The sequence below is a fragment of the Lagopus leucura genome, unplaced genomic scaffold, assembly GCF_019238085.1.
Source record: "Lagopus leucura isolate 7727_CA_CO unplaced genomic scaffold, USGS_WTPT01 Super-Scaffold_100157, whole genome shotgun sequence".
Lineage (NCBI taxonomy): Eukaryota > Metazoa > Chordata > Aves > Galliformes > Phasianidae > Lagopus > Lagopus leucura.
Genome location: NW_024962334.1, coordinates 40,589,686 through 40,616,005, shown reverse-complemented (window position 1 = coordinate 40,616,005; position 26,320 = coordinate 40,589,686). Strand labels below are relative to the sequence as shown.

The 26,320-nt window shown below is 39.3% G+C and overlaps 1 protein-coding gene across 3 annotated transcripts in view; it reads left to right on the top strand.

Moving 5' to 3' along the window:
* The first annotated feature begins 755 nt into the window (after positions 1-755).
* Positions 756-26,320, top strand: part of WDR37 (WD repeat domain 37) — a 39,291-nt gene continuing 13,726 nt past the window's right edge. The window contains exons 1-12 of one of the 3 annotated variants that reach the window (XM_042888629.1): positions 770-798; positions 6,333-6,364; positions 9,353-9,530; positions 12,487-12,583; positions 14,793-14,888; positions 15,040-15,104; positions 17,605-17,740; positions 19,129-19,200; positions 21,367-21,411; positions 23,215-23,291; positions 24,609-24,846; positions 25,342-25,483. In XM_042888629.1, coding sequence (XP_042744563.1) covers positions 9,393-9,530; positions 12,487-12,583; positions 14,793-14,888; positions 15,040-15,104; positions 17,605-17,740; positions 19,129-19,200; positions 21,367-21,411; positions 23,215-23,291; positions 24,609-24,846; positions 25,342-25,483 — 1,106 coding nt within the window. In that variant the 5' untranslated portion in view covers positions 770-798; positions 6,333-6,364; positions 9,353-9,392. Of the gene's footprint in view, positions 799-6,332; positions 6,365-8,489; positions 9,531-12,486; positions 12,584-14,792; positions 14,889-15,039; positions 15,105-17,604; positions 17,741-19,128; positions 19,201-21,366; positions 21,412-23,214; positions 23,292-24,608; positions 24,847-25,341; positions 25,484-26,320 lie in introns of those variants that run through there. The other 2 variants (XM_042888631.1, XM_042888630.1) reach the window with 2 other exon arrangements.

Genomic DNA, 26,320 nt, shown 5'->3' with positions numbered 1-26,320 from the left:
TACAAAAGAGATCGGCTGGCACAGTTGTAGCTGGGAAGGACATGAAAAGAAAATGTGCTAATCATTTTAGCCCTTGCAATAAAGCACATGTTCTCTGGCCTTTCCACGGACCTCTTCTGAGGCTGCAGGCATCTGAGGGAGGAGAGGAAATAATTAGGCAGCGGCCTCTTTTGACTTTCATCATCTGCCGCAATGAATAGGAATGTAAGGTGGAGGCCTCTGAGCGTTAATCACCAAAGGAACAAATCCCATTTCAATTATGGGTTGTACGCTTCAAAGCCAGCAGCCTGCTCGCAGAACGCAGCACTCGCCCTTGATTTACTGCTCCTGCCACACTGCAGACAAACGAGAGCTACGGATCTGGCATTTCCCTGCCGAAAACCAAGGCATCCCAGCAGTGCTTTATGCACATTTCCCCAGAGGCGCTGGGGCAGCCGTTTGACCCCGCTCCGCTCAGGGGAGAGAGGCAGCGGGCAGGACTCGGGCCGACACAACCGCACAGCGCGTCAGCCCCACACGGGCCGCTTCGACCCGCTCGGCGCGGCGCTGACGGAGGGGCGGGGCGGGCCCGGTCTCCATGGCGCCGGGGCGGCGAGCGGGAGCCGCGCGTTGCTTCCGCCCACCGCCGGATGTCGCCGCGAGGGCCGCTCAGCCGACGGGCGCGTCGTTGTCGGAGCGCGGCGCCGGGCTGCTCGCCGCCGCCGTTCCCCTCCCTTCCTCGCCTTCCTCCTCCTCCCCCCCCCCCCCCGCCGCCGCCCGCAGCCCTGCCCCTTCCCGCCCGCCCGCCGGGGCTGACAGGTGAGTGCGGGGCCGCGCCGCCCCCTCCCCTCTGCCTCGGCGGGGCGCGGACCCTCCGCCATCTTCCCACCCGCCGCGACCCTCGCGGCCGGCAGCGGTTCCCCGAGGGCTGCGGGCGGGCTGGGAGCCGGGCTGGGCCCGGGGCCGTTACCTGCGTGTTGCTGCCGACGCGGTCCCATGAGGTGACCTGTGCGGCCATCCCTAAAAGAGGGAGCTACCCTGTTATTATTTGTGTAACCGCTAAGCCTCAGGCTGTAGGATCATCCGGTCCTGCAGCAATCGAAGATGGGGATGTTTCCTTAGGAGGCTGCGAACTTTGTGGGTGTACTGCTGTGTGTGCGAGGACAGGCCAGGCGCGGCGGCTGGGTAATGCACGGACTGAGTCCTGTTCTGTGCGCAGATGGAGCGGGAATGGGAGGCGAGGGCAGCGGGCAGAGCTGGGCTGCTGGCAGAACTGGCCTTGGGCAGCGGGAGGCGGCCTGGAACTGGGCTGCGTATGGCTCACCTCCATCGTGATTCGTTTGCAGTATTTCTTTCTCTTTGCCCAAGCTCAGTATTGTGGAAATGAATGTTGGAGGAGAATGAATATATTTCTTATATTAAAAGGTTGAGTAGGTTTCAGTTTGCAGGTGTAGAAGGAGGAAGCTATGAAGATTGTGCTTGTGCAGAGGTGAGGAAAACTTTTTCAAGCTGAGCCTTGAGTCGCTGTTCAGGACTGTCTGTTCTCAGTGTACCTGAGAAGAGAAACTTCTGCCTGTCCTTATCCTTGCAATTGCCTCTTCCAGCCTGTCAAATTTTGACTCGTTACAATGTTTCTACGTATGCATTCTATAACAGTAGCTCCTGGAAGATTTACTTAAAGAACTGGTGGAACCACTTTGGAGTGATTCAGTGTCACTAATACACCTTGATATTATACACACTCTATTGTTCAGGCACTCCGTTTGGAACATCACAGCAGTATTTTTCTCTATAAACAAACTTCTGAAACAATTTTCCAGGCAAGCCTGCTGTTGTCGTTTTTCGTTACGTGATATTTTAAAAAGCAAGCTGATAACCTCAAGATTTCAAAGATATATTTTCATACAAATAGTTTATATTAGATAAGATCTCATGCTTGCATGTGTCGTTCCTAACGTGTCTTTCTGTATAATGTTAACATTGCTTTGTGTGTTGTGGGCTGGGGCAATTTCACTGAGAAGTGCATCCATGAGATGTTAGAATTCAAGGCAAAGGCCAGTATCACTTGTATTTTTAATGCTGCTTTCTCTATGTGAACACTTGTCTTTAAACTAGGTCTATTATGTTACATTTAAATATAACTTTCTCTGAGGCTGTCTGATGTGGACATGCTCATACCTTGTCTTACACTTAAATTTAGGACTTCTTAATAGTTGCAGAGCCTCTTGACCAAATTGCCTGAGAGCGTTGGTAAGTCATGTGAGGAATCTTGTGAGTGGGGTGAAAATGAGAAGCTTCTGCATGAACTAGAAACTGCAAACCAAAGTTACTACACCATACAGGGAGAAGTGGTGGTGTTATTGGTATGTTTGTGATGAGGGTAGGATTATGTTGTGGAGTTTGTAGGCCCTGGAGCAAAGGCTTGCAGCTTGTTTTGGGACATGAAGTCCAGGCTATGAGGCCTGTTTGGGATGCTGCTGCTTCCAGACTCTGCAGGTGAGTGGGTCGGCACCAGGAATAGGGAGAGTTTCCTTCCAAGCCAGAGGAGTTTGTTGTATTTTCACCATCCGGTAATTCCTGCTGATGGTTGTGAGACTTAGTGTTGCAGAGCAGTAGGTCTGGGGAGTCGCTGTGCTGTTGCACACTGTCCAGAGATCTGGTAGGCCATATGAGGAAATACTTAGAGAGTGTGTTGTGTGAAGGTTGCTTATCAGTACTTCAGGAAAGCGTGCTGAGTGTGCTAGACTTAATGTCAGAGCTGCTTGCTTCTGTTGCTGTCTGAACAGTAAAATATTTTAATTTATTAGCAACTGATGTATTCCTAAATGAAGGTATTAGAGATCATTCTGCTTGCATGAAAACATACTATCAGTTCATCTGCTACACTGGTAGTAAAAGCCTGATCATTGTTTGTTTAGAGACAGCACAGTAAGATTCTGGCCTCTAAATGAGCTGCAGTGCTTCCTTAAACAAATACCTTTGTTTAAGGTAAAACCACCTTTGAGCTTGAACTTCCTTGGGATTCCTTACCCTCGGGTCTTGTATTTGCATACCTGTACGTGCAGCCAGACTGCTCCTGAGCTGTTAGAGATTTGCTAATACAGGAGTGGGAGCTAAAGGGTCTGCGAGACAGGAAAGGAAACAAAGCATTTTTGGAGGCTGCTCTTTAGGACTGAACTAGCAGAAAGTCATTTAGCAGGACTTGATGTTCTTTATTGAACTGTCCAAGAAAAATCAGCTGATCAATACTCATTAATAAAATAAAGCACAATACATATTTGGGTAGATAGGTGTTCACAGTGTTTAATGCAAGATTGTATGGTATGTTGCATGTAGTATTTAAGCTAATTGAAAGAGCATATTCAGTAAGTGTGGTTAACTCAGCCCTCTGAGGAATGCTGTATGCTTTCAGCACTTCAGCAGTTCTACTTCAGAGTTCTTTGCTCTGATGATATCAGTGGACCCAACCAGGTTTCTTTTATATCCTGGGTAAAAAATCATCTATTTTTAATAGTAGTTATTGTTTAATATCAGCTAGAATAAGTACATATGGTGAAGGATATAGCTTTTTTGCTGTGGTAGTTGGCAGGCTCAGTCAGTGATGCATTTTGATGGGATTGCAACATTTGCTGACATAGTCGAATTGGCAGCATCAAAGCTTGCTAGCAGCAAAACTGGACTGCTTCACACTTCAGTTTTGTGTCAGAAGTTTGCTCAGAGTGGATATCTGCTAATGTGCTGCAGTCTTTATCACTGGCTTCCAGCTGCATAATGTAATTAAAATTCATTTCTGCAGTTTCTTTATGAAGGAGGTTGTCACCTTTTCACTGGTGGCTGACTTCTCCACTGACATGTCAAGTAAAACCCAGTTTTGTTTGAAAGCATGCAGTACTAAATTCAGGAATAAACAAGTCACATTGTAATGCTTGAGTGGGTTTTGTAATGTTTGAGTGCACTTATCAGTGATTCTGGCATCATCTGTGATGATCTGAAGTGCTTTTGTTTCCAAAAATTTATCTTTAGCAAAACGTCTAGTATCACAAAGAAGTCTGTTTAACCTGAACTTTCTTGGGAGTGCTGTAGTCTTGGAATTTGTACTGAACCAACTACATTTGAATATATAGTGTCCTTGAAAGTAACTCTTCACTGAAGTCCAGATGTGGAGTTCTCAGTACAGCAGGGACATAGATCTGTTGGAGTGCATCCAGAGGGCCACAAAGGTGATCCCAGGGATGGAACACCTCCCTGCAAGGACGGATGGAGAGCTGGGGCTGTTAAGCCTGGAGAAGAGAAGGATTTGAGGTGACCTGATAGCGGCCTGTCAGTACCTAAAGGGGAGCTACGGGAAAGAAGGGGACAGACTCTTTAGCAGGGTTGGAATGAAGGGAAGAGGTTTCAAGCTAGATGAATTTCATTTTGGCTAGATGTAAGGAAAAAGTCTTTTACATTGAGAGCGATGAGGAACAGGTTGCCCAGAGATGTGGTTGATGCCCCATCTCTGGAGACTTTCAAGGTCAGGCTGGATCAGGGCCTGGGCAACCTGATGTAGCTGTGGTGTCCCTGTTCACTGCAGGGGAGTTGGACTTGGTAGCCTTTAAAGGTCCCTTCCACCTCCACAGATTCTTTGATTCTGTTCAAAATGGAAGTTTCACTCTTTTAAATTTGATGCCTTTGCATATTAATGAAGGTTGAAGGTATGTAGATTGACTTTCAAATTCCCTTAACTCACAAGAAATGCTGTCAAAACTGAGTTATATGTAATTAAGAACTTAATAACTGTAAAAGTTCTTCTATCCTTCCCTTCCTTCACTGCTGGATGAAAACAACACGTTAATTGGCATCATTATTTCTTAAGGTGTTCTTGTTGCACAGGACAGTAATTTCTGTTGTACTAAGCCTTTGTTTCTTATTTAGTATACACTGGAATTTTGTTCTGAAACATGTTTGCAGCAGAACGACCTGAAAGAGATTTAAGAGCACACAGAAATCCAGTACAATTGTTTTGTTTTGATACAATCCCTTAAATAGTAAGTGCTGGTATTGCTGAAGTTTAAACAGAATGGAGCAGGGAGATCTTGGGTAAGAGATGGTGCTGAAATTTCCGGATGCTTTCTCTTTCCAGACCTGTATGTTGTTTTGAATGAACAAAAAAGGAAATGCAGTACTGTAGCTGTTTGCTCTGAGCTCTGACACTTCTTAAAACAGATTTTCTTCCTGGCTTCAGCAGTATCCACACCCCAGGAGTTCCTTTCAGCAGCCTGCTGCTCTTATTCCATGTTCAGAAGTAGAAGCATGCAAGTAGAATTGGTTGATTGCTGTACTGAATTAATTTTTGAGTAGTGAGACCAGTGTGCATTGACAACAAGACCAAAGGCATCTTTGTTCAGTGCCGTTTCTTTATTGTAGCTGAATAAATTGGTAACTGGCTGCACACATCTGCTGTTTACTGTTACTCTAATGAACTATTCCTTGTGAATACATGGTAACATCTGTTACAGAAAGGTAGGTGACAGAACTTTAATTTAACAGACTGTAAAGTATGATTTGAGTTTAATTAAACAGTGTAATTGAAATACCGAATGTCTTCACATTCAGGAAGTAGTAATCACCTATGGTCTCTTTTCTAATCACCTGTGGATTCTTTTCTAGGACATGTGGTGTTCTTTTTTTTTTTTGGTTTTTTTTTTTCCCCTGCTTCTGCTGATTGACTTGGTCAGAAATTCATTTGGTGCTGTTCTCTTGAGGCTCTGACAGATCGCTGTGTGAGGAGCACCATGCAAACATGGCATTTTCCAGCACGGCTGAGCAGGAATGCTCAGCATGGTTTAGAAGCTTACTTGTAATAATGGGGTGCTTGTTTACCTTTACTTGTGTGCCTTTACTGAACATACATTAGTTATACCATTCTTTTTTCCCTTTTCTATTTTTTTTTGGAAGCACTTTTCACTTTTATGTATTCTATTTTTAGCTTCTGTGAATTCAGCTTCGTTTATTCAGGAAGCTATTCCCATCCTTCCTGGTGATATTTCATACTGCTTGCCTTATTTATAAAGGGGGGGACAGGTAGGGGGGGAGGCAGAGAATGAATGCAACTTCTCAGAACCCGTTTGTAACATTTGAATGTTCTGATTAACACTGTGTGACTAATGATAAGTGAGGGGTCATTTTAATGCCTTTTTTCTTAGTTTGCTTGACTCAAATTTGTCGCTCAGCCTTGACGTGTGTTCCCTACTCCATTGCCCCCTTCCCATCATCTGCTGTGTTCTAACTACAGATGTTTCAATAATGTGAAATACTTTGGTTTGTGTACTACTGACTGTTTCACTAATCAATATTTAATGTGGTTTTCATAGGATATGTAACATGACACTGATATTCTGGACAGGTAATTCTCGCTGTTTGACAACCTTACGTAATGAGGGGAATCAGGTAACTGCTAGAAATGAGCACCTGATGTATTTATTTTTTTTAGCATCGTATTGCCAAGGATCTGTTCTGTAAAATCAACTCTTGGAAAATCTGCAGCTGCTTACTGTTGTGGTCAGTGTTGAAAACATTTCTGAAATTTCAAAGAGAAGTTTGTGTTTAAAGGGACACCGTCATGACTTCTGTACTCAGATTTATGTCTGGCTTTTGTAAGCTGGTCGTTACTGCTCCCTTACTAAAAGGTGACGTGGCCTTTTGGTGGAAGTAAGAGTAACATGAAAGGCAGTAACATTTAAGCCGGACCCCCTCTGTTCGTCCTTCCTGTCGCTGTGTGCACATGCCTGCTTGTCGCCTCTCGGTTGCAGCTTTGCTCTGGCTGCGTGCAGCCCGCTGCAGGGAGCTGTGCATGCTTGCTTTTCCAAACAGTGCATGGATGTGGTCATGCTGGGGCATGAGCAGAGCACGGCGAGTGCTTCGTATCTGGCCTGTTCTGTTCGCTGTGGAAGTAGAAACTCCTGTGTATTTCATGTGAGGATTTCACCCTGTGAAAATAATCGTCCTGCCTCCTTGACTGTGTCCCTTTAAATTCTACATGGCACAGTGTGCTGCTCTGTAGCTGCTGAATCTGTGTGTCCCGGAGCAGTCCAGAACAGTGTTTTTCATGATGAAGTGCTCTGAAATGAAGTAGCTTGGCAGCAGAGGGCAAGTAGAAGTTGACACAGTAAAAACAATGCATAGTAAGGAGTAAATATAAACCATATTAATGCCTCTGTATATACCCACAGCTTAGAAGCCAGTAGCTGTCAGGAACTAGAAGTTAGATTTCTTTTTGGCATTTGAGTGGTGTAAGCTGATTTATGTGATTGTATGCAACTGTGTGTATGTATAGATGTATAACTGTTCAGTGCATCTGTCTGCACGCAGTTTGCATTGGGCCATGCTGCAGGAACCTCTAAACTGAAATGCACCAAAAGAGTGATTCCCAAGTGAGGTAACAGAGAATAGAAAAGAGGAGAATCTTATGTCATGTTTGGTGTCCAGTCATAGCTTGAAAAGAAATGCAAACATGATGAGTGCTGCAAGCCTGTTCCTAATTCTTAGCCATATGTTCAAGAACAGGAAGATACTCAGTGAAGCCCAGAAAACTGGCAGTAACTTGATTACAGGGTTGACTTTTTTTTTTTTTAAGTTTCAGCCCTGTATTTCTATGATAGAGGCATGTAGCCATGGGGAAAAATGAGACCTAGTGAAATAAGAAACTACCTAATGGCAGTTCTTTACTTTCTTTTTGGGTTTGTATATATATATATAGCTAATTAGTTACTGCTGATTAATCACATGTGAAAAGCTCCAGTGGGATTAGGTGCGGGGGGAGGACTGTGCAGAGTCCAGTGGAAATTAATAAAATCCTTTCAGTGAAGTACAGGATACTGGGACAACCTGAGTTTTTGTTCTAGGTTCCCTGTGGGATTCGTGTCAGGTTGCTGGAATTCAGATGTTCCAGTAGCTAATAAAATACTGAGTACTTATAGAGAATATGTGAGGATTATAAAACCCCTAGTTAAATCTAGTCTTATTTGTATATCCTTATATATTTTTATGCTGTGGTATAGAAACAAAGGCAAACTTAAAGCTGTTTTTATTCTTTTAGTAAGTGATGCTTTTCCTTGGCTTTACGATACGTTAAAAAGTTGAAAATACCATGTTGAATTCACTAAACTGGTTAAGGCTGGATCTTCTTCATAGTGGTGGTGCTCATTCCTAGCTTGAGATCTGGTGTGTTGGCAGATATTAAATTGGAAGTGGCCCTGGGTTTGGTTTATATTTTTCTTTGATCAACTTGTCTGAAAGGAAGCTCAGTTGCCTCGTCAGCTTTGCCAACTCTGCTCTCCTATTTCTCTGCAGACTGTTGCAGTTATTTTAAGTTGTAATTGTTGTTTTGGAAATCATTTATGCTGGAGAATGAATTTTTATTTTGTTCTCAATGTTCACGATTAAAAAAAAAAAATTGAATAATAATTCCTAAAATCCTTGGAACATTTAACAGCTGGTACCTCATGAAGCTAAAAGCAATTTCTGCTGAATATTGGGTTTAATTAAAAAAAAGTATAATCCAGAAATGGTTTGTTTTTAAAAAATAAATAAAAATATTTTGACTGAAGAACATCTTCACTTGTTTATGCAAGAAATCAAACACTATTTGATTTTTCTTAAGCAGGGGAAAGCAGTAGATCATGCATGGTAATACCATTCAGTGATACTGTCAGGTGTTGTAAGGATACTAAATGCATATTTGACATTAACGAGCTGCCAAAGTTTAAAAACTAGCGACAGCAGCCTCGCAAGTCAGGCTCACTTTCACTGTCCTGATAAATCAAATGCGCTTTTACTTTCTAATAAGGTGAAACTGTGAGCTGTCAGAAACGTTGCAAAGTCATTGGACGTAACTTCTGCTACATGTAAACAAGCACATGCACTCAATTTCGTACACTAGTGCTTAACGTTGCGTTAGACATTCCTAACCTGACAGTGTCCCTAAGTTATCATGTCTGTTTGCTTTCATTTTCCAGCTGGGTTTTAATTTTGCATGCATTTCAGTGAAATATGGTATGCGTAATAATTGTTTCCTGGAAGCGTTTTGGGGCTATTGCTGCTGGTACTCACCAAAGTCAGGAAGGCGATGAAATCTCTTTTCCTTTTGTGGTGGTTTGTTAGCTAAATCAAAAGCAGTGCAGAAAACGATCCTGTTCTTTATTTGTATAGTAACTTACATGTTTCTGAGTTTGATGTTGTTTGCCAAATAGCTCTAAGTAACAAGGAGCTCTCTGCTTAATGACACCCCAAACAACTCCAAATGTAGTGTACCTAATATTTTTGTTTGGAGGAAGAATGTTAAACTTTAGTTGCTTTGGCAGAGCAATTGGTGACGTTTAATGCTTGTCCTTAGTTTATTGTAGGAGCCTCTGGGAAGCTGTTTTTTTGAAGTAATGCCAATAGAAAGTGGAAGCTGTGCATCTGCTCGCCAAGCAAAGCAGAAACGCAAATCACACAGTCTTTCAATCCGAAGAACCAACAGTTCTGAGCAAGAGCGGGCAGGACTGCAGAGAGACATGTTGGAAGGGCAGGTAAAGTAATACACCTCTGCTTAGGTGACTTCCTTAGTGGGGGTGGGTTTTATTTTATTTATTTATTTATTTTTTAACAGTTTATTCTATGTGGAAAAAAAAAACAAAAATAAGTGATGAAATACATGTAGTAAAGCCAGAGAAACAACAGACTTGTTTGCTTTCAATGTTGACCATCTTTGAAGGACGATCGATGCCGTTCCAGGCTCATGAAACCTTTTATTAGCTTTTACATATTCTTACATGAGTGGTAAAACCTTTAACAAAGAAACACCCTGTTCAGCATGCTGTGCCTCCCCCTGCATCTCCCCACATCTCGAAGTCGAAGACTGATTCATGATTTCACAAGTTTGAATTTGGAATAGTAGTTACTCAGGACTATGAATAAACTGAAATATTTGTGATTACAACTTTGAAAGGCAAGGTATTGGTGGGTATGCAGTCTGGCTTTCCTTCCTGTAGAGTGAAATACTCTCTACTTGGCTGTATTTCTGCCTGCTTGACAGGTGTGAGCTAACTTACATTTTTCAGTGAGGTTTTTTGTTTTGTTTTTGAACTCGTTTCAGTTGCAGATGCGGTTTTTCTGTGCACGTAAATTTAAGTGAACAGCAATCATAAACTTCCATAACGTTTATAATCATGTCAGCCTCAGTAGTAAATGTAGTCAGGAGCCTAATGCTTCACCTTACAGTATTGAAATTAACTGTAGCGAAGACTCCTACCGGAAGTGTTTCAAGCAGTGCTGGCTAACATAAGCAAGTAACAGCCAGGAGACTACTTAGTATCAAACTGAATATGCAGTGTTAATGTGGGCCTGGCAAAGATGATGTAAGACTTGATTTGTATCAGAGAGTTATTTTGAAATACTGTTTTGCTGTGCGAAACCTCACTTTCTCTTCTGAGCTGTCTGCTGGTACTCCAAAAAGAACAGCTTGTATTTCACTGGTGTGACAGGCTTTCCTACTGAATCTGTTATTCAATTAACTACAATATTAGTTTTGTCATCCGAAAGTTGTATCTAAATACTTTCCTGCACAGCAGACTGCTCATGTCCTGTAACTGAAAATAGTTGCAGCCTTCCTTCAGGAACAAAGGACAGCTGAGAGATCAACCCTTGCTACCATATCTGTGTAGAAAACAAAAATATTAACTTATTTTGGTATTTCTTATCAAACTCTACAAATGTATTACACTATGATATGTAAAATTTTTAAATGCTTTATCGGTTAGCTTTCTTAATTTGTTGATTTAACCTTGAACAGCCCACTGGCCAATTCTAACTTGTAGAGAATATTAATGCCACAATTAATATTAGTGAAAATTAATGAATATTAATCACAATGGAGCTATAAACAACATGAGATCTGGGTAGTGTGTGTGTGGTTTTTTTTTTTTTTTTTTTTTTTACCAAGTTGGTTACTTTAACCAACCATGTTGGTTTAGATTTGCTAATGCTTCCAGGCTCTGAGAAGGAAGTTAAAAACCTTCCCTATATTCTGAAGTTTTAGTAGGATAACTGAATTTCTTTTATAATCTGGAATTCGTGGGTAGTTGAATCTGAAGTATTTGTTCAGTCTTCAGTGTTTCTCTTAACAGTGCTTAATTTGTGAGGAGCACAAATTGCTCCTTTCAGCACTGTGCCTGTTTCTGTGAGTTGAAAGTAGCAAGCTGAAAGTATCAAAAAGACTGAATCATGCTCAAAGCAGGTGTGCTCTGTGCACATCTATTAGTGATATCTCTTGCTCTTGTCCTTAAATTCCATGTCCATAAATAACCTATCTGGCTTTTTGGAGATAGTCATCCTGAACGTAAGAACTACAGTATTATGTTAAATTGTGGTTGCTTAAGTGCTGACTTGATCAAAGATGCTTGCTGCCCTCTAATGGCTACCATGCGCATTTGTTCGTGTTTCAGTTTATGAGAACAGAAGCAATTTCTTTTTGGTTTGGCTTTGCTGGAACACTGAAGAACAAAACAAACCATAATCATCGTTAAACTTCCTTTGAAATGATGTTCACTGTAATTTGGGTGATGTCCCGTATTAATGTTATGTTCTGTAATGGTTTTTCTGTAATTTAAGGCCTCTAATAGTGGTGATTTGCATTGTGGCAGAAGCAGACTGATTTTTCTTTTCTTTTTTTTTATAGCTGATGATGTCAAGGCTTTGAAATTAAAAACTTTTTTCTTTTTCACGATTTTTTTTTTTATGTTGCTAAGTGCACACACCCAATGTATTTGATAGGTGAATGCTGAGATGACAGTTATGCTTAAAGGGTCATTGAATATGTTCTAGAATGTCATAGAATAGCCTGGGTTGAAAAGGACCACAGTGATCATCTAGTTTCAACCCCCCTGCTGTGTGCAGGGTCACCAACCACCAGACCAGGCTGCCCAGAGCCACATCCAGCCTGGCCTGGAATGCCTTCAGAGAAAGGAGTAGTTGGGCCTTTTTACTGTTAGGATAAGGCTCACTAAGCAGAAACTCTTCTTGAAACATTTGGCTAACTAGATAAGTAATAACTGCATAAGCCAGCTGCATGTTGCAGTGTATCAGCAACTGAAGAAAAGAATACTTTTAGTAGAATTTACTTGCATATTGTTCAGTAGTAAAAAATAAAACAAATAAAAAAATCTGTGCGCTTGAGTTTTGTCCTTTGAAAAGAGTACATGGAAAAAAAAAAGGAAAGTAACATGAGTTACCTTATATTGTACAGAAAGGTCCCCCAGTCTTTTTATTTTATGTTACACTGCAGAAGAAGGTTTAAGTTTTCTTTTTGTCAGGAGGTAGAAAACTTCTAAAGTGGGCTTAAGGTTGAAACGCAGTTGGGGGTGCATGTATATACATCTTCAATTTAATGCTAAGTTTAATTATATGTATATGTGTTAAATATGTTACATATTTAACTTAGTGTATGTATATGTAACTAAATGTAAAACCCAGTGTTTTGCCTCCTAGGATTCTAAACTACCATCTTCTGTTCGGAACACGCTCCTCGAACTTTTTGGACAAATAGAGCGGGAGTTTGAAAATTTGTATATTGAAAATTTGGAATGTGAGTATATAGTTTTTCCAGCAACTTCAGAACTCATTGAATCTAGGATATAGTACTTGAAAAGATTGCACTGAGTGCTGTAATGTAATCAGTTGAGTTTTTCTGTGAGGCGTTTAAAAGTTGTTTTGAACTTGTATTGAAAGTGCTTGTTAGTGCATTGTGTAGCCAGCACCTGCAGCTGCTCATGAGTTTTGAAGTTGAGCACTCAGTTAAAACACTCAGTAAAAACACTCCAAGTGTTATCTGCAAAAAAAATATGACATGTAATGTAACATATTGAAGTGATCTAAAGCGATGTACAATCTAGAGTAACACAAGCAGCTATATAGCAAAGTCCCTGCTAAATTTTCCTTGTTAGGTTTTGGAAGCTTGGCTTCTGCATTGTCAAACCTGTCTACATTGGCTCCACGTCAAACTTTTTTCCACACTTTAGCTATTCTCACTGTTAAACCAAACACTCAAGTTACAGTAACATTCTTGCTTTGTTGTTGGAAATGTGCTGCTTTTTTATTCTATTAAAAAGCTGAGATTGTGTTGGTTAAATGCTTTCAACACTACACCATTTTTTACATTAGTGGAAGTTTGTGCACCTGACTTTCAGTCTCCTGCTAAGTTGGCTGAAAGTGAGAAAAGTTTGTTCTTGGATTTTTTTTTTTCCCCCACACAGAACATTCATGAAGCTTCAAAAGCTCATCAGAAAAGCAAACAGTGAATTTGCCTGTAACCCTCAGAGTGTAATTTTCCATCAATCCCATTTCTTTTACTTCTGCATCTTTCTCCTTCACCACAGTGTTGTTTTTCACTCCTGGCATTTGTGATCTCTCAGCTCCCAGGATGACTTCCAAGTTGCTCACAGTTATTTTGGCTCTTGGTCTAACTCCTTCATTGGTGTTGCAGTTACATTCAGTAGAGAATCTCATGTTTTCCTTCCTGGCTATTCATGTATTCTCTTTCCCCTATTACAACTAAGTTCTAGTCTCTTCTAATTCCTTAATTAATCCTTAATTCTTTCAGCTGTTTATTTTACTTATTTGTTTTATTTGTTTAATGACTTATTTGTTTTAGTCATCTGTTACTACAAGCTTGTCTTTGTTTCGTGTTGTGTTTAGTAAGTTTAGATGTTTGTTACTAGGAACACAGGAAAGAAAATCCTGCTTTGCTCATTTCCAGCAAACTGGAGGTGGTATGCAAGTGTAATCTGGCTTTTTATAGTGCTTATGACTGAGACTTCTGTTGTGCATTTCTCAGAAATTAGGAAAAACCACGATCCTAATGGATCGCGTTCTCCCAGATCAGAACTTGTGTCTGGGAACAAACGACCTTTTTGAGGAAGTTGTAAGAATTTGTGGAAAAGGCAGACCTAGCCTCCTTCTTCAGAACAAGCTGAAAACTGCCTGGCTAAAGACTTTGAATGAAATTTGACCTGAGGAAGATGTTTAAAGTTATCAGCCCAGATTTTAGGGAATAACTATGAGCCACTGGGAATGTTCTTTGTGAAGTGAAATCAGACCATTTAAACCAGCTAAGCATCTGGAAATCTCTTAAGAGTACCTGATCTTGCTGTACCATTGCTCTGTTGCTCAAATGACACTGGCAAGGGTTATAAGTAATTGAGAGAAAAGCACGTTCTTGTTTCAAATGAATACCTTGTGTTTTGTGCAAAAAATAATCCGATGGTACTTAATGTTTCTAAAACACTTGAATGTAAAATATATACATTATTCTTCTGATTTTTAATGAATCTCAAAGAATAAAATGTATCTTTGGGGTCCTTTCTTGTGGAATCTCTAACTGTAAACAAGAGGTCAGGGAAGAATACTATTAGATAGTTACTAAAGTCTTTGTCAAGAAGCAATATACATTGCCATAAATGTACTAGCTGCACAATTAGTAAGTTTTCTGCTTTCTGTTGGATTTGAGTCGGTGTAGGTGGACCATATATTTTACAGAAATTGCTTTGTTAATATTTAGTCACATTTAATAGTAAAAATATCTAATCAGAAGCCAACAGTGCTTTCCTTGGAATCTGGGTCAAGGTAGATCTCTGGAAGATTTTGTTTATGTCATTGTGAGAACTGCTTCTGTAAGTTCATCTCTTGTCCTGTCCTCAGTGCAAGACACGTTTCTTGTAACACTTTTTATTTACAATGTTAATGATTTTGTTAATGGTACTCCTATTTTTGTATTAATTTGAATTTTTTGTTGTCAGTACGTAGAGAGATTGATACTCTTAATGAGCGTTTAGCAGCCGAAGGACAGACAATCGATGGAGCTGAACTGAGCAAAGGACAACTGAAAACAAAAGGTCAGAGAACCACAAAGAATCTTAAATCATATTTTTGAATGTAATTTTTTGTACTTGGCTGGTCCAAACTTGGCATCTATTGACGAGTTACTTATAAAAATAAGCTAATATTGTTTGAAATATCTTCCTTTGTATTTATTTGTCTCAACAGCCAGCCATAGTACCAGTCAACTTTCTCAGAAATTAAAGACAACTTACAAGGCATCTACTAGCAAGGTATGAGACAAATTAAATCTCTACTCATTAGTGTGTACTCACAAGACTAATATGGCTGTCTTAAGTGGTAAATTATAGTTTCTTTAAACTAAGTAGTGCTGTTTTTTATGTAGATCTGCCTTGGGAAGAACAGTATCTTTATCTTGGATGCATCAATTTCTCATTACTTCTATCACACCATTACCTTTTTTTATAGTAACTACTTATTTAAAAAAAATGGATGGTGGAGGGGGGAGGACGTTTGCGTGCATATGCACGAGCAGTAGCTCTTTAAAGAGAATTAGCATTTTGATGAGGGAAATGAAAATGAATTGACTGAGTTTACTCGCAGAGGATTAAGTTCTCTGTATAGAAGGCAGTAGGTGAAGTTATATGGATTTAACAAATAGGGCAAAGCTGAAACACAGTCAGATATTACCTGGTTATCTGCATACGAAACTGTGAGATCTGCTGAAATGTAAAAACTTTCCTCAGGTCTGTAGAAAGTTGCATGGCATTTAAACATTTGCTTTCTTGGAAAAATGTTTATGAATGCGTAAAGAACCAAGAAATGACCTTGACACCACCTGAGCCAATAACTGGTGTACAAAGTGAGGAACAGCTAGTAGGAATTAAAAAACAAACAAACAAAAAAACCCCAGAGATCTGATGTGTAGAGAAATTATCAATTAAATCAGTATCTATAGCTGTCTATAAGTATGTATGTCCTTGAAATTCTGACTCCTTCTGTTTGTAGAAAATGGCTTATACTAAAAAGGAGTATTATGGCCTTGCCAGTAAGTAATGATTGAACTGTGCAGCGGTTTTGGAAACGTTTGTACTTGTTCATTAGTAAGAGAGGGGGTTTTCCCCAGGAACTTTTGCATGAGGATTTGACTCAAAATTAGAATAGCAGTGTACAAGTGTAGTTTGAATGCAGGATTGAGAGTTGAGAAACTTATTTTGAAATCTGAGAGGAGCACTGTGTTAGTCCCTAAATGTTTACTTAATTCTACTGTTCCATTTCTCATCTGTTACTCAGTTTAGTTCAAGGACCACGTTCAGTGTTAAAGTCTCATCCATATGGTTGTAGTAAAAACCTATGAAACTGTGGTGTGAACTATTAATTTTTGCCATTAACCTGTTTTCCTTTCAGTGCAGCCTTAATGGTTGTTGCTTCTGTTGATATAAAATAGGAATGCGCGCTAACAGTTAATTTGAAATTCCAACAGGGCATTGTCATTTTACCACTGGAAAGCTGTCATGCTCAGGATCTGGAATATCTTAGTTTTAAGACTTAAAGATGTCCTTTAACTTGTAAAAACCTTAATTAGCTTTAATGACATTCCTCAGACCCTTTTTGTTACCACAAACGAATAGGATTTTAACCTTTTATGTTTTTTGTATTTTACCTTTTACTGTATTTGGAATGTATATGATTAGTTTCCTAATCTTTATGAAGTTGAAGATGTGGTTTGTGTTGAAGTATTCAAAGGTTTTGAGTCAACAGGTCATGTAGATAGATACTTTCCCATAATTGCATGCTGAGCAAAGCTCTGAAGAATTGCTTTGTTTGTTTTTGTTTTAACAAAGCTTTTCAGAAAGTCTTTTGCAAAGCACATTTATGAATTTGTGGGATAAATATTTGTGGGGTAATAATAGGATATTTATAACTTTAGGTTTTTTTTTTTTTTTTAGTAATCTTTTAGCAGTCTTGTTTTTGGTTGTCTGTGGAAATGTTACAAGAAAGCAAGAAAGTTTGTTTATTTTAGAAGTATTACAGTCCTCTGTTACCTGAAAATTTCTGCAAATGTGATACCTTTATTGTCTGGAGGTTTCAGTTTTCCTTTATTACAGTATCTTGTAGTTCTCCCATTTTTGCTACATTTTTTCTTCCTTTAATTTAGTACGATTTATGCACACGCTAATTTGAATCTTCTCGATTTTCCCTTAACATTGAGGGAATGTAATTGTTGGATTTATCCAAATGTTTGATGAACCTTGAAAATGTGTTATTACACAGAACCTGGCACGTGCTCTCAGGTTAGTGTTTGATGTGGTTAGCTTTTTGCAGTTCTGAAAAAAAATGGTGTTGAGTTTGTGAAATGGAATGTTTCTGTACTTTACTGGAATAGTGTGTATTATCAAAGACAATACACTCGACTTCACAGACTGTCTCTAAGTTGTCTGACGAAGTTGTTTGGGAATAGACTTTTTTTTCTTTAATAATCCTTACCTATACCTGATGGGAAGTTCACACTGCATTTGTACAACTGATTACTCCAGTGAGGTTATATTACTGCAGTACAGAGTAGTTTAGCCTTATGTAAACAGGTGCACACTGTAAGAAATCAAGTATGTTTGCATTGCAACTCGCTTTTCTATCATCAAATGACAAATTCTTAGCAATAGTGAACGGTAAGAAAATGAGTATGAGCAACTTAGTATCTATTTGTGTTTGTGAAGTAATTACTTAATCTTGTGTCTGTGTGGGAAAAACTTGATCTTTCTGCTCTTTCAGATTGTATCCAGTTTTAAAACTACAACATCAAGAGCAATCTGTCAACTGGTAAAGGAGTATATTGGCCACAGGGATGGCATTTGGGATGTCAGTGTTGCGAAAACTCAGCCAGTGGTTTTGGGAACTGCATCTGCTGGTAAGCTTTTGTGTTGCTTGCACATTTGGAAAATTCTGGTTTAAACTCTGAATAAAAGCAAGTGTACATCAAGAGCATACCTGAATTCTTCATACCACCACTGAACTGTACTGTGAAAGAGTTGATTTAAAGGAGTTCAGTAGCTCAGAAATAAATTGGACTTTCCTTGAAATGCATTTATCCTGTAGAAAATTCAAACATCCTCGCTGTTCTTAAGTATATGTCAGTTAGCTTTGGTGCAGGTCACTCTTCCCTTAGGGCCAGCTCTAGCTTGTTGGATGGTGTAAATGGAAGGTTCTTGGAGCTGCTTGCTTGAAGAGGTGTCTTGCACACAGTGCTGTACTCCTGTATTCAGAGATCCCTGTAAGATTCTCTAGCAGTGTTACTTAGCATTATAAGAACAGCTGACATGGGATCATAGCTTGCATATTCTTGTGTACTCAAGTTCTTTGGGCTGTTGCTTAAGGATCTAGAGGCAGCTAAAAACCTTATTTTGTCAGTTGTTAAGCATCTAACTAGATTTCTCACTCTCTACTGAAGAGAAGAAACATTTACTGACTTATTCAGTAGTACCTGTGATGATCCAAAAAATGAGTCTAGAGGCTTGTGTGTTTGCAACAATTTTAGGAAATAAATAATAATCAGTTAGAGTTGGTCAGTTTGAGTTGTCAGTCTTTTGAAGAGGAAATAGAAATTGAAGACACATACCATATACAAATACTATGGACCAGAAACCTTTTTTTGCTCCATAAACTGAACTGTAACCATTTTTATATGCCCACTGAGAGGCACATTTTGTCTTTGTACTGATTGAACTTGGAAACAGCCGTTCTCCAATTCAGGATTAAAATTTTCCTCGGTTAAAAAATACTTGTGTTAATAACTCACTTGAGGTTGTGGGTGGGTAAAGTAGTGACATTTGGAGTCCTTTTTAAGTAAGTTTTTGTAGTGTTTGGCAGACTCAGGCATTTGAGACTTCTAGGCATAAAGTAAATACTTTGTGCATAGAACTTTTGTTCCTAGTGACTCATTGGGATTTTCATCGCTGAACTCTTTGTGTTTCTTAGTCTCATTCAGACAATTCAACATTATGCATAAGTATATACTCAAGTTAGGAAAAATACCACAAATAGAATTTGCCTTTCTGTACTTATGCAAAATCATTCTGACTGGGGTAGCTCCATTTACTTCTTTTGAGAGATGTGTTACGTTGTAATGATAGGAACGTTTTTCAAATATATGTGTAAGATAATGATCAAGAGGCCTTTTCTGGATTTGAAGTTTATTTTCTTTGGTGTGCCTTACAGTACAAGTTAACTTGCTTGTTGAATCAGAAGTGAAAACTATGTTTGTAACAAATATTTACTGCTACTTTTCAATCTTTATAGATCATACTGCTTTGCTGTGGAGCATAGAAACAGGGAAGTGCCTTGTCAAGTATGTAGGGCATGTTGGATCAGGTAAGATGGGAGCATGTTGTGAAAACTGGAAACAGTGGTTTTGGGAGGGGGTTTTGTACACCTGCAAAAAAGTTTACTGTGGTTTGACTTCGTGGTTTGCCAATACCATTAGCAAATTAATTGTAAAATTCCATCAGTCTTCTTACAGGGAATATCTTCTAATGTGATTCTTTTTTTTTTTTTTTTTTTTTTTTTTTTAGAGAGGAGTATTAAGATAGTTCTGTAAATTCTGAATGAATAAACAAAAACATATTCAGAAATTTATGGACACAATTACAAGAAGAGTTAAACCATGCACTTAAGAGTGTTGTCTAAATGCTTCTTGAATACCAACAGACTTGGGTCTGTCACCACTTCTTCGATGAGCCTGGTCCAGCGTTTGACTCTTGGTGCTCTTGGTGAAAAAGTTTATTTCCCAGTTCCCAATCTGAGCTTTCCCTGACACAGCTTTAAGCAATTCCTTTTCATCCTGTAGCCTCTCTGCAGAGAGATAATAGGCACTTCCCACTCCACTCATGCCCCGTGAGGGAATTATAGACAGCAATGAGGTCACCCCTTGTTCTCTTCCAGGATGAACAAACAAGTACCTCAGCTTCTCATAAGTCATATCCTCAAGTCCTTTCACCATCCAGAGAAGGGCATTTCTATTATTTTTATATTCTTGTATTGTGAAGCCTGAAACTGCATGCAATACTTGAGGTGAGGCCACGTCAGTGCTGAATATAGAAGGACAATTACTTCTGACCAGTTAGCTATTCTGTTCATTCTGGGATACAGTTGGCTCTTCTGGCTGACAGGGCACATTGTTGGCTCATTCTGATCCAAAGCCGAGCCAGCTGTCCCCTAGTTTATATATACTTCCAGGATTGCATTGGTCTAGGTGCAGAATCTGGCATTTGTTCTTGTTAAATTTTTCATATGATTGATGGTTTCCCATCTAATAAGACATCTCTGTAAGACCTCTCAACCCTCAAGGGAATCAGTGGCTTCTCTTGATTATCATACATAAACTTACTTAGTGTGCACTCAACTGCTGTGTCGAGGTGATTGATTAAAAACATTGAAGAGAACTGCTCCTGAAATTGAGCCCTAGGGAACACCACCTGTGTGGTTTAAAAACTCCAACCACTGGTGGGTTTTTTTTTCTTGATTTTTTTTTTTCTTTTTTTATCAATTGCTACTTGGATAATGATGAAATCAACGAAAGGCTCTAAACTATGTTTAAATAGATGTGTGTAAACTGTTCAAACCAAAGGAAAAAAGAACAGTGTTACATTCTAGTTTATGTAGCTTCCATTTAGTAGAACTTTGTTCACTTGCTTATGTGTGACAGTTGATTTGAAATGTTGGATGTCAGCAGTTATTACGCTATTGAGGTGATTTAGTGTGAACAATGAGTATCTTTTTCAACTCAATACTAAGCAAATTCCAGCATTCTCCTGAGAGCATAGGCATATTTTACTTAAATGATGAACACAAATGATTTTTAAGTTCTTTCTCCAACTGTTGAAGTGAAGCTTATGGGTTTAGCAATTAAAAATGCGTAGTAATGTAATTAAATCTTATTCATTGAAATAAAAAATAAGGAGCAGCTTTGTTGGCTGACAGAATTCTTGCAGGGCTGTATTTTAAAACAATCGTGCTTCAATTACATGTAGTTGCAGGACTGAAATCTAATTTGTTATTTGCATTGGATCTTTAGGCATTTGTTCTTGCAGTCTTTAGCAACAATGAGGAAGTTTAATGATTAGGTTAGGAATAGTTACGAACAATTAAATTCACCTTATGGAAATCTAGAGCATTATTTCCAATCAGCTTGCACACAATTGCTTGAATGTAGTTTGTTTGTCCTCTTTAACATGAAACACTTGTAGTATGTTCAGGAAATAATTTGCTAGAAAATGTATATTGTGGTATCTGTGATTGACTTTCTGAAACTAAATCTCAAAGGACCTTTCCAACCCAAGTCATTCTATGACTGCTTTGTTGATACTGCATAGGCTTATGTGCTCCAATATTTTGGTTTCTCTTAACTAAGGGGTTGCAATCCTACAAAAAGTCAATTAAAACTGAAGACTTCTTGATGTTTCAATGCTTGTAATGATAAAACATTGTGAAGTAATTCTTTTAGTACACTAGCTTAAAGCTCTGCTTTGTTTTTTGCAGTAAACTCAATAAAGTTTCATCCAACTGAGCAAGTGGCTCTTACAGGTATGGGTTTTTCATTTAGTGTCTATTTAATCATTTTGGAAAAATAAGTGTGTCATTTCCTACTGTCTTTTTGGTGTTGTAGGGGCCTCTCTCTTCTACTTTGTCAGTACCACTGTTGATTAAATTATCGTTACTTTTTAAGGAATAAGAAATCAGACCTACATCATTCTATCTATGTTTATCGTGCCATACTGACATTTGTGCTTGGTCACTTGGAACCGTACATCTTAATACTTTTGAATTACTTAATGTTTCTGGAAGTAAAGTAAAAGAATGTTACTGAATATGCACAAGAAAAAATGAAAACACAAATGGTAGTGTAAGGATGTTTTCAGGACAGAGAGTCAACATTCAGTACAAATTTGAGTTTGCAGGTGATCTCATGTGTTTAATGCTGTGGACTGTGCAGCCCAGCAAATGCTGCAGCACGCTTAGGATTAAAGAGGTGTGACTGCTTAGATTTTCCTGTTTACATATGCTACCTGTAGTCAGTGTTGGAGTACCATAAACAATATTATGTAAGCTGACTTGCTGTCCCAGAAATCATTCAGAGTTAATGAGCTGTCTTCTACCCTTCTTGGTCTTTTACAAGAAATTTTTTAAACGCAGTTTTTATGGTTTATGTGCCAAGCCTGTGCACATGCATAACAAACTGCTTTTCACCTCAATGAAGGACTCTCAGTGCTGCTCCTGAGTATTAGAAACATGTTTGTTTTGTCCATAGCAAAGAAAATCTTGGTTAGTAATCACAGAATCACCCGGGTTGGAAGGGATCTCAAGGATCATGTAGTTCCAACCCCCCTGCCTGGCAGGGCCACCAAACATACACATTTAGATCAGGTTGCCCAGGACCCCGTCCAACCTGGCCTTGAACACGTCCAAGGACGGGGCATCCACAACCTCCCTGGGCAGCCTGTTCCAGGGCCTAACCACTCTCCTTGTAAAGAACTTCCCCCTAACATCCAACCTAAATCTTCCCTCCTTCAACTTGGATCCATTTCCCCTAGTCCTGCTGTTATCAGCCCTTTTGAAGAGTTTACTCCCCTCCTGGGTGTAGGTTCCCTTCAGGTATTGATAGGCTGCAATGAGGTCACCCCACAGCCTTCTCTTCTCCAGGCTGAACAAGCCCAACTCCCTCAGCCTGTCCTCATAGGGGAGGTGCTCCAGCCCCCTGATCATCTTAGTCGCCCTCCTCTGGACCCTTTCCAAAATCTCTAATGGATAAATCTCTTTCAAAAACAGTAGATCCTGAAATCAACTACTGAGCTGTGAACTGGTACCAGTTAAGCTGAGTTGCTTAATGTAAAGGCTGAATAGTTTCACTCCTGCTGTTTTGGCTTTCTCATAAAAAATGGGCTAGAAACATTTAGTAGATAAAATCATTGAATGAAGAGGAACTTCAGCATATTTGGGAAATAGCATATGAAAGATGGTACTTGATGTATAAAATACTTTCTTCAAATCCAATTTATTAGAAAAGCAGTGAAATTAGTGTTATGATTTGTATGATTTAAGTGGATATTGTCACTGCAGCAATGATCGATTTGGTAGCTAATTAAATTTTTACATGAGTTTTTTTCTCATCTGTGTTGAAGTCAGGGAAGTAACCATTTCATTAATGTTGAGACTTGCTTACCAAAAAGGTTGTAACAGTGTCTGTTAAAAAGATGCCATGCAAACAGTATTGCCAAATATGTAACATGAAAGCTTGTTTTGATTGTTCATGGAAATACTCTAATTTAATCAGTGCTCCCTTTCTCTCTCCCCCTCCATTTCTTTTTTTGCTTTCTTTTCCCGTTGCAGCATCTGGAGACCAGACAGCTCACATCTGGAGATACATAGTACAGTTGCCTACACCTCAGCCAACTGCAGACTGCAATGTAAGCAATCAACTTGCTGCAACTAAACTAATTGCACAGCAATTTCATTGGATGTGGGTGTTATGGTAGTACTGAGCATTACATTTATACATAATTAAAAATTACGTGATTTCAGGATTGCAGAAGGTGGGAGTTTAAGGTTTTATTTGAATATGTACATTTCTGTATCTTTAAAAAAAAAAGTAATTCCTTTCATGTTTCTGAAGAAACTACAATGCCCAAGTACCTTGAAAAAAAGTCAATTAGGGTAATAAGCATATAAGGTATAAGTAAATGAAGTGGCAAGTGCAGTTTTTCATAACAATTAATTAAAATCATAATAATAAAATTATTTCTGAACTTCTTAAGTTTTTGTCACATACCTCACTGAGGTATTTGAATAAACTATAGTTGCTATGAATTCAAAGTTGATGATAAAGTGTGTATCTTTGGCATTTTCTGAACCGTATATTTAATATGATTTCTAATTGACCTTTGCCAGCATTAATCACACTGTCTGGATATTGCTGACTGGAAGAAAAAAAAAAAAAAAGCCTGTGGACAACATTTTCTGGCTGGCAAATGCTGTATGCAGCTTCAAATCAGCCTTACTAAATTGTGAAGACAGATGTAGTTTGTAGCATGAGCTTCTCAGTAAATGAAGTAGGGGCAAGAGGTGGCCATGTGGTATGAAATGCGTGGGTAGATTTCTGCATGGCAAATGCTTGATTCAGATGAGTTGATTTGGAATTTTTATTTTGAAAGAGCAGTGCAAATGTTACCTTTTCCCATCCAAAAATAGTGAAAGAGGAGTGCGTTTGTCTTGTGTGAGTAATGTGGGGTTCAAAAATCAATGCTTTTCTTTCGTATCCAGTTTACATACAGGATACGTTATTTAAAGACCAAAAGGCAATGTCAAGATATTGATTCTAACAGATAAAAACACGACTCTAAATGGTTGTCTTCCCAAAGATTAAGACCGGTGCCTTTAAAAATTTAAAGGGAAAAGTCTCTTGATAATATATGCATGGGAATGAAACTCATGGGTAATATAGGGAGAGGAATTACAGAAGAGGCTTGCCAGACTATATGTTGGACAGATATTTAAACAGTTCAATAGAGATTTTAAAACGAAGAAGTTATTAAAAATTCATTTAATTCAACTGTCTTTTCCCTTCAGCTATGATTTTGAAGTAGGCACTTAAATAGACGAGGTTCTGCAGAATTCACTACCCACATTCATGTTACATGGAGTTGGAAGCATTTACACTGTAAAATGTAACTTAGAGGCTTTTTTTTCCATTTGTTTTCATTCTTTTTTCCTCTTGAATTTTATAGCAAGTGTCTGGAGAAGATGAATTTGAGTTCTCAGATAAAGATGAACCAGATGGAGATGGAGATGGTTCTAGCGATTGTCCCACTGTTAGAGCTCCGTTAACTTCACTCAAAAGTCATCAAGGAGTGGTCATAGCAGCTGATTGGCTTGTTGGGGGGAAGCAAGCAGTGACAGCTTCGTGGGATAGGACAGCAAACCTGTATGATGTAGAGACTTCTGAATTAGTCCATTCTCTTACAGGTATTTCTTCACTCAAAAAAGGTATAATTGGTGGTTTTTTATGAGGATCCCTTACTGTGAAAGTTGTATCTCTGAAGTATGGTGTGAATATGGTGAGCAACTTACGTTGCTGCTTGGTGTTGCAGTGGTTTCTAAAATTCCAGCCTTGTAAATTCACAGAGCATGACTTTGTGTTCTGTCAGGCATGCGACAGAGCCAACAGAACAGTTGTTTTAAACTGAATATAGCCAAATTTTCATTCTTGCAAAGTATTTCTGTTGTCTTTATGGCATATTAAGTAGCAGCAGTTTCTTAATCATCATGTGAAATGAGTAGCACTTTTTTGGTTTTAAGTATAGTTCTAAACTTCGCATCAACAAGTAGCATCAGAGTTTAAAATAATTAGTACACTTTTACTGATTGTTTAAAAGAGGCTGTCAGCATTCCATTCCAAGCACGTGTGGAAATGAAAAGTCTTGTTTTCACTACCTTATATGTTCTCATCTGTGATTGTAGGGCATGACCAAGAGCTAACACACTGTTGTACCCATCCCACCCAGCGTCTTGTGGTGACGTCCTCACGTGATACAACCTTCCGCCTGTGGGATTTCAGAGATCCTTCTATCCATTCTGTGAATGTCTTTCAGGGCCACACAGAGTAAGTGACAGTTTCTTCAATTTCTTTTTAATATTTTTATTTTTTACAAGTTATAAATGTACTTGGTTGCTAATATGAACAAAACTGTTCATATTCTCTTTTTGAGGTACTAAGTTAACTTTCCTACGTTGTAAGACCTGCTTTCACAGAGTAGATGAACTGTGGACAAAAAGCTGTACGTGAGGTAGCAGCATATGCTTGCAGCACAGAAAGTCAAATGTATCCTCAGCTGCACCACAAGAGGAGTGGCCAGCAGGGCAAGAGAAGTAGTTGCTCCCCTCTGCTCTGCACCTGTGAGGCCGCATCTGGAATACTGGGCTCCCAATGTAAAAAAGATGCAGAGCGATACAGAGCTGTTGGAGTGGGTCCAGAGGAGGGCCGTACTGGTGACTAGAGGGGCTCCTCTCTTGTGAAGCAAGGTTGAAGGAACTGGGCTTGTTTAGTTTGGACAAGAGACCTCGCTGTGGCCTTTCAGTACTTGAAGAGAACTTACAAGCAGGTGGGGGACTGACTATTTACATCATCTGATAGATGATAGGACAAGGGAGAATGGCTTTAAACTGAAAGAGGGGAGATTTAGATAGGTGCAAGGAAGAAATTCTTTATTCAGAGGGTGGTGAGGCAGTGGAATAGGCTACTCCATCCCTGGAGGTGTTTAAGGCCAGGCTGGATGCAGCCCTGGGCAGCCTGAGCTGGTGGGTGGTGACTCTGCCCACAGCAGGGTTTGGAACTCGATGATCTTTAAGGTTCCTTCCAACCCAAGCTGCCCTGTGACCTCTCGGAGGTCCCATCTGACCTTAACTGTTCTGCAGTGTGGTGATTTATTTCATGTATTGT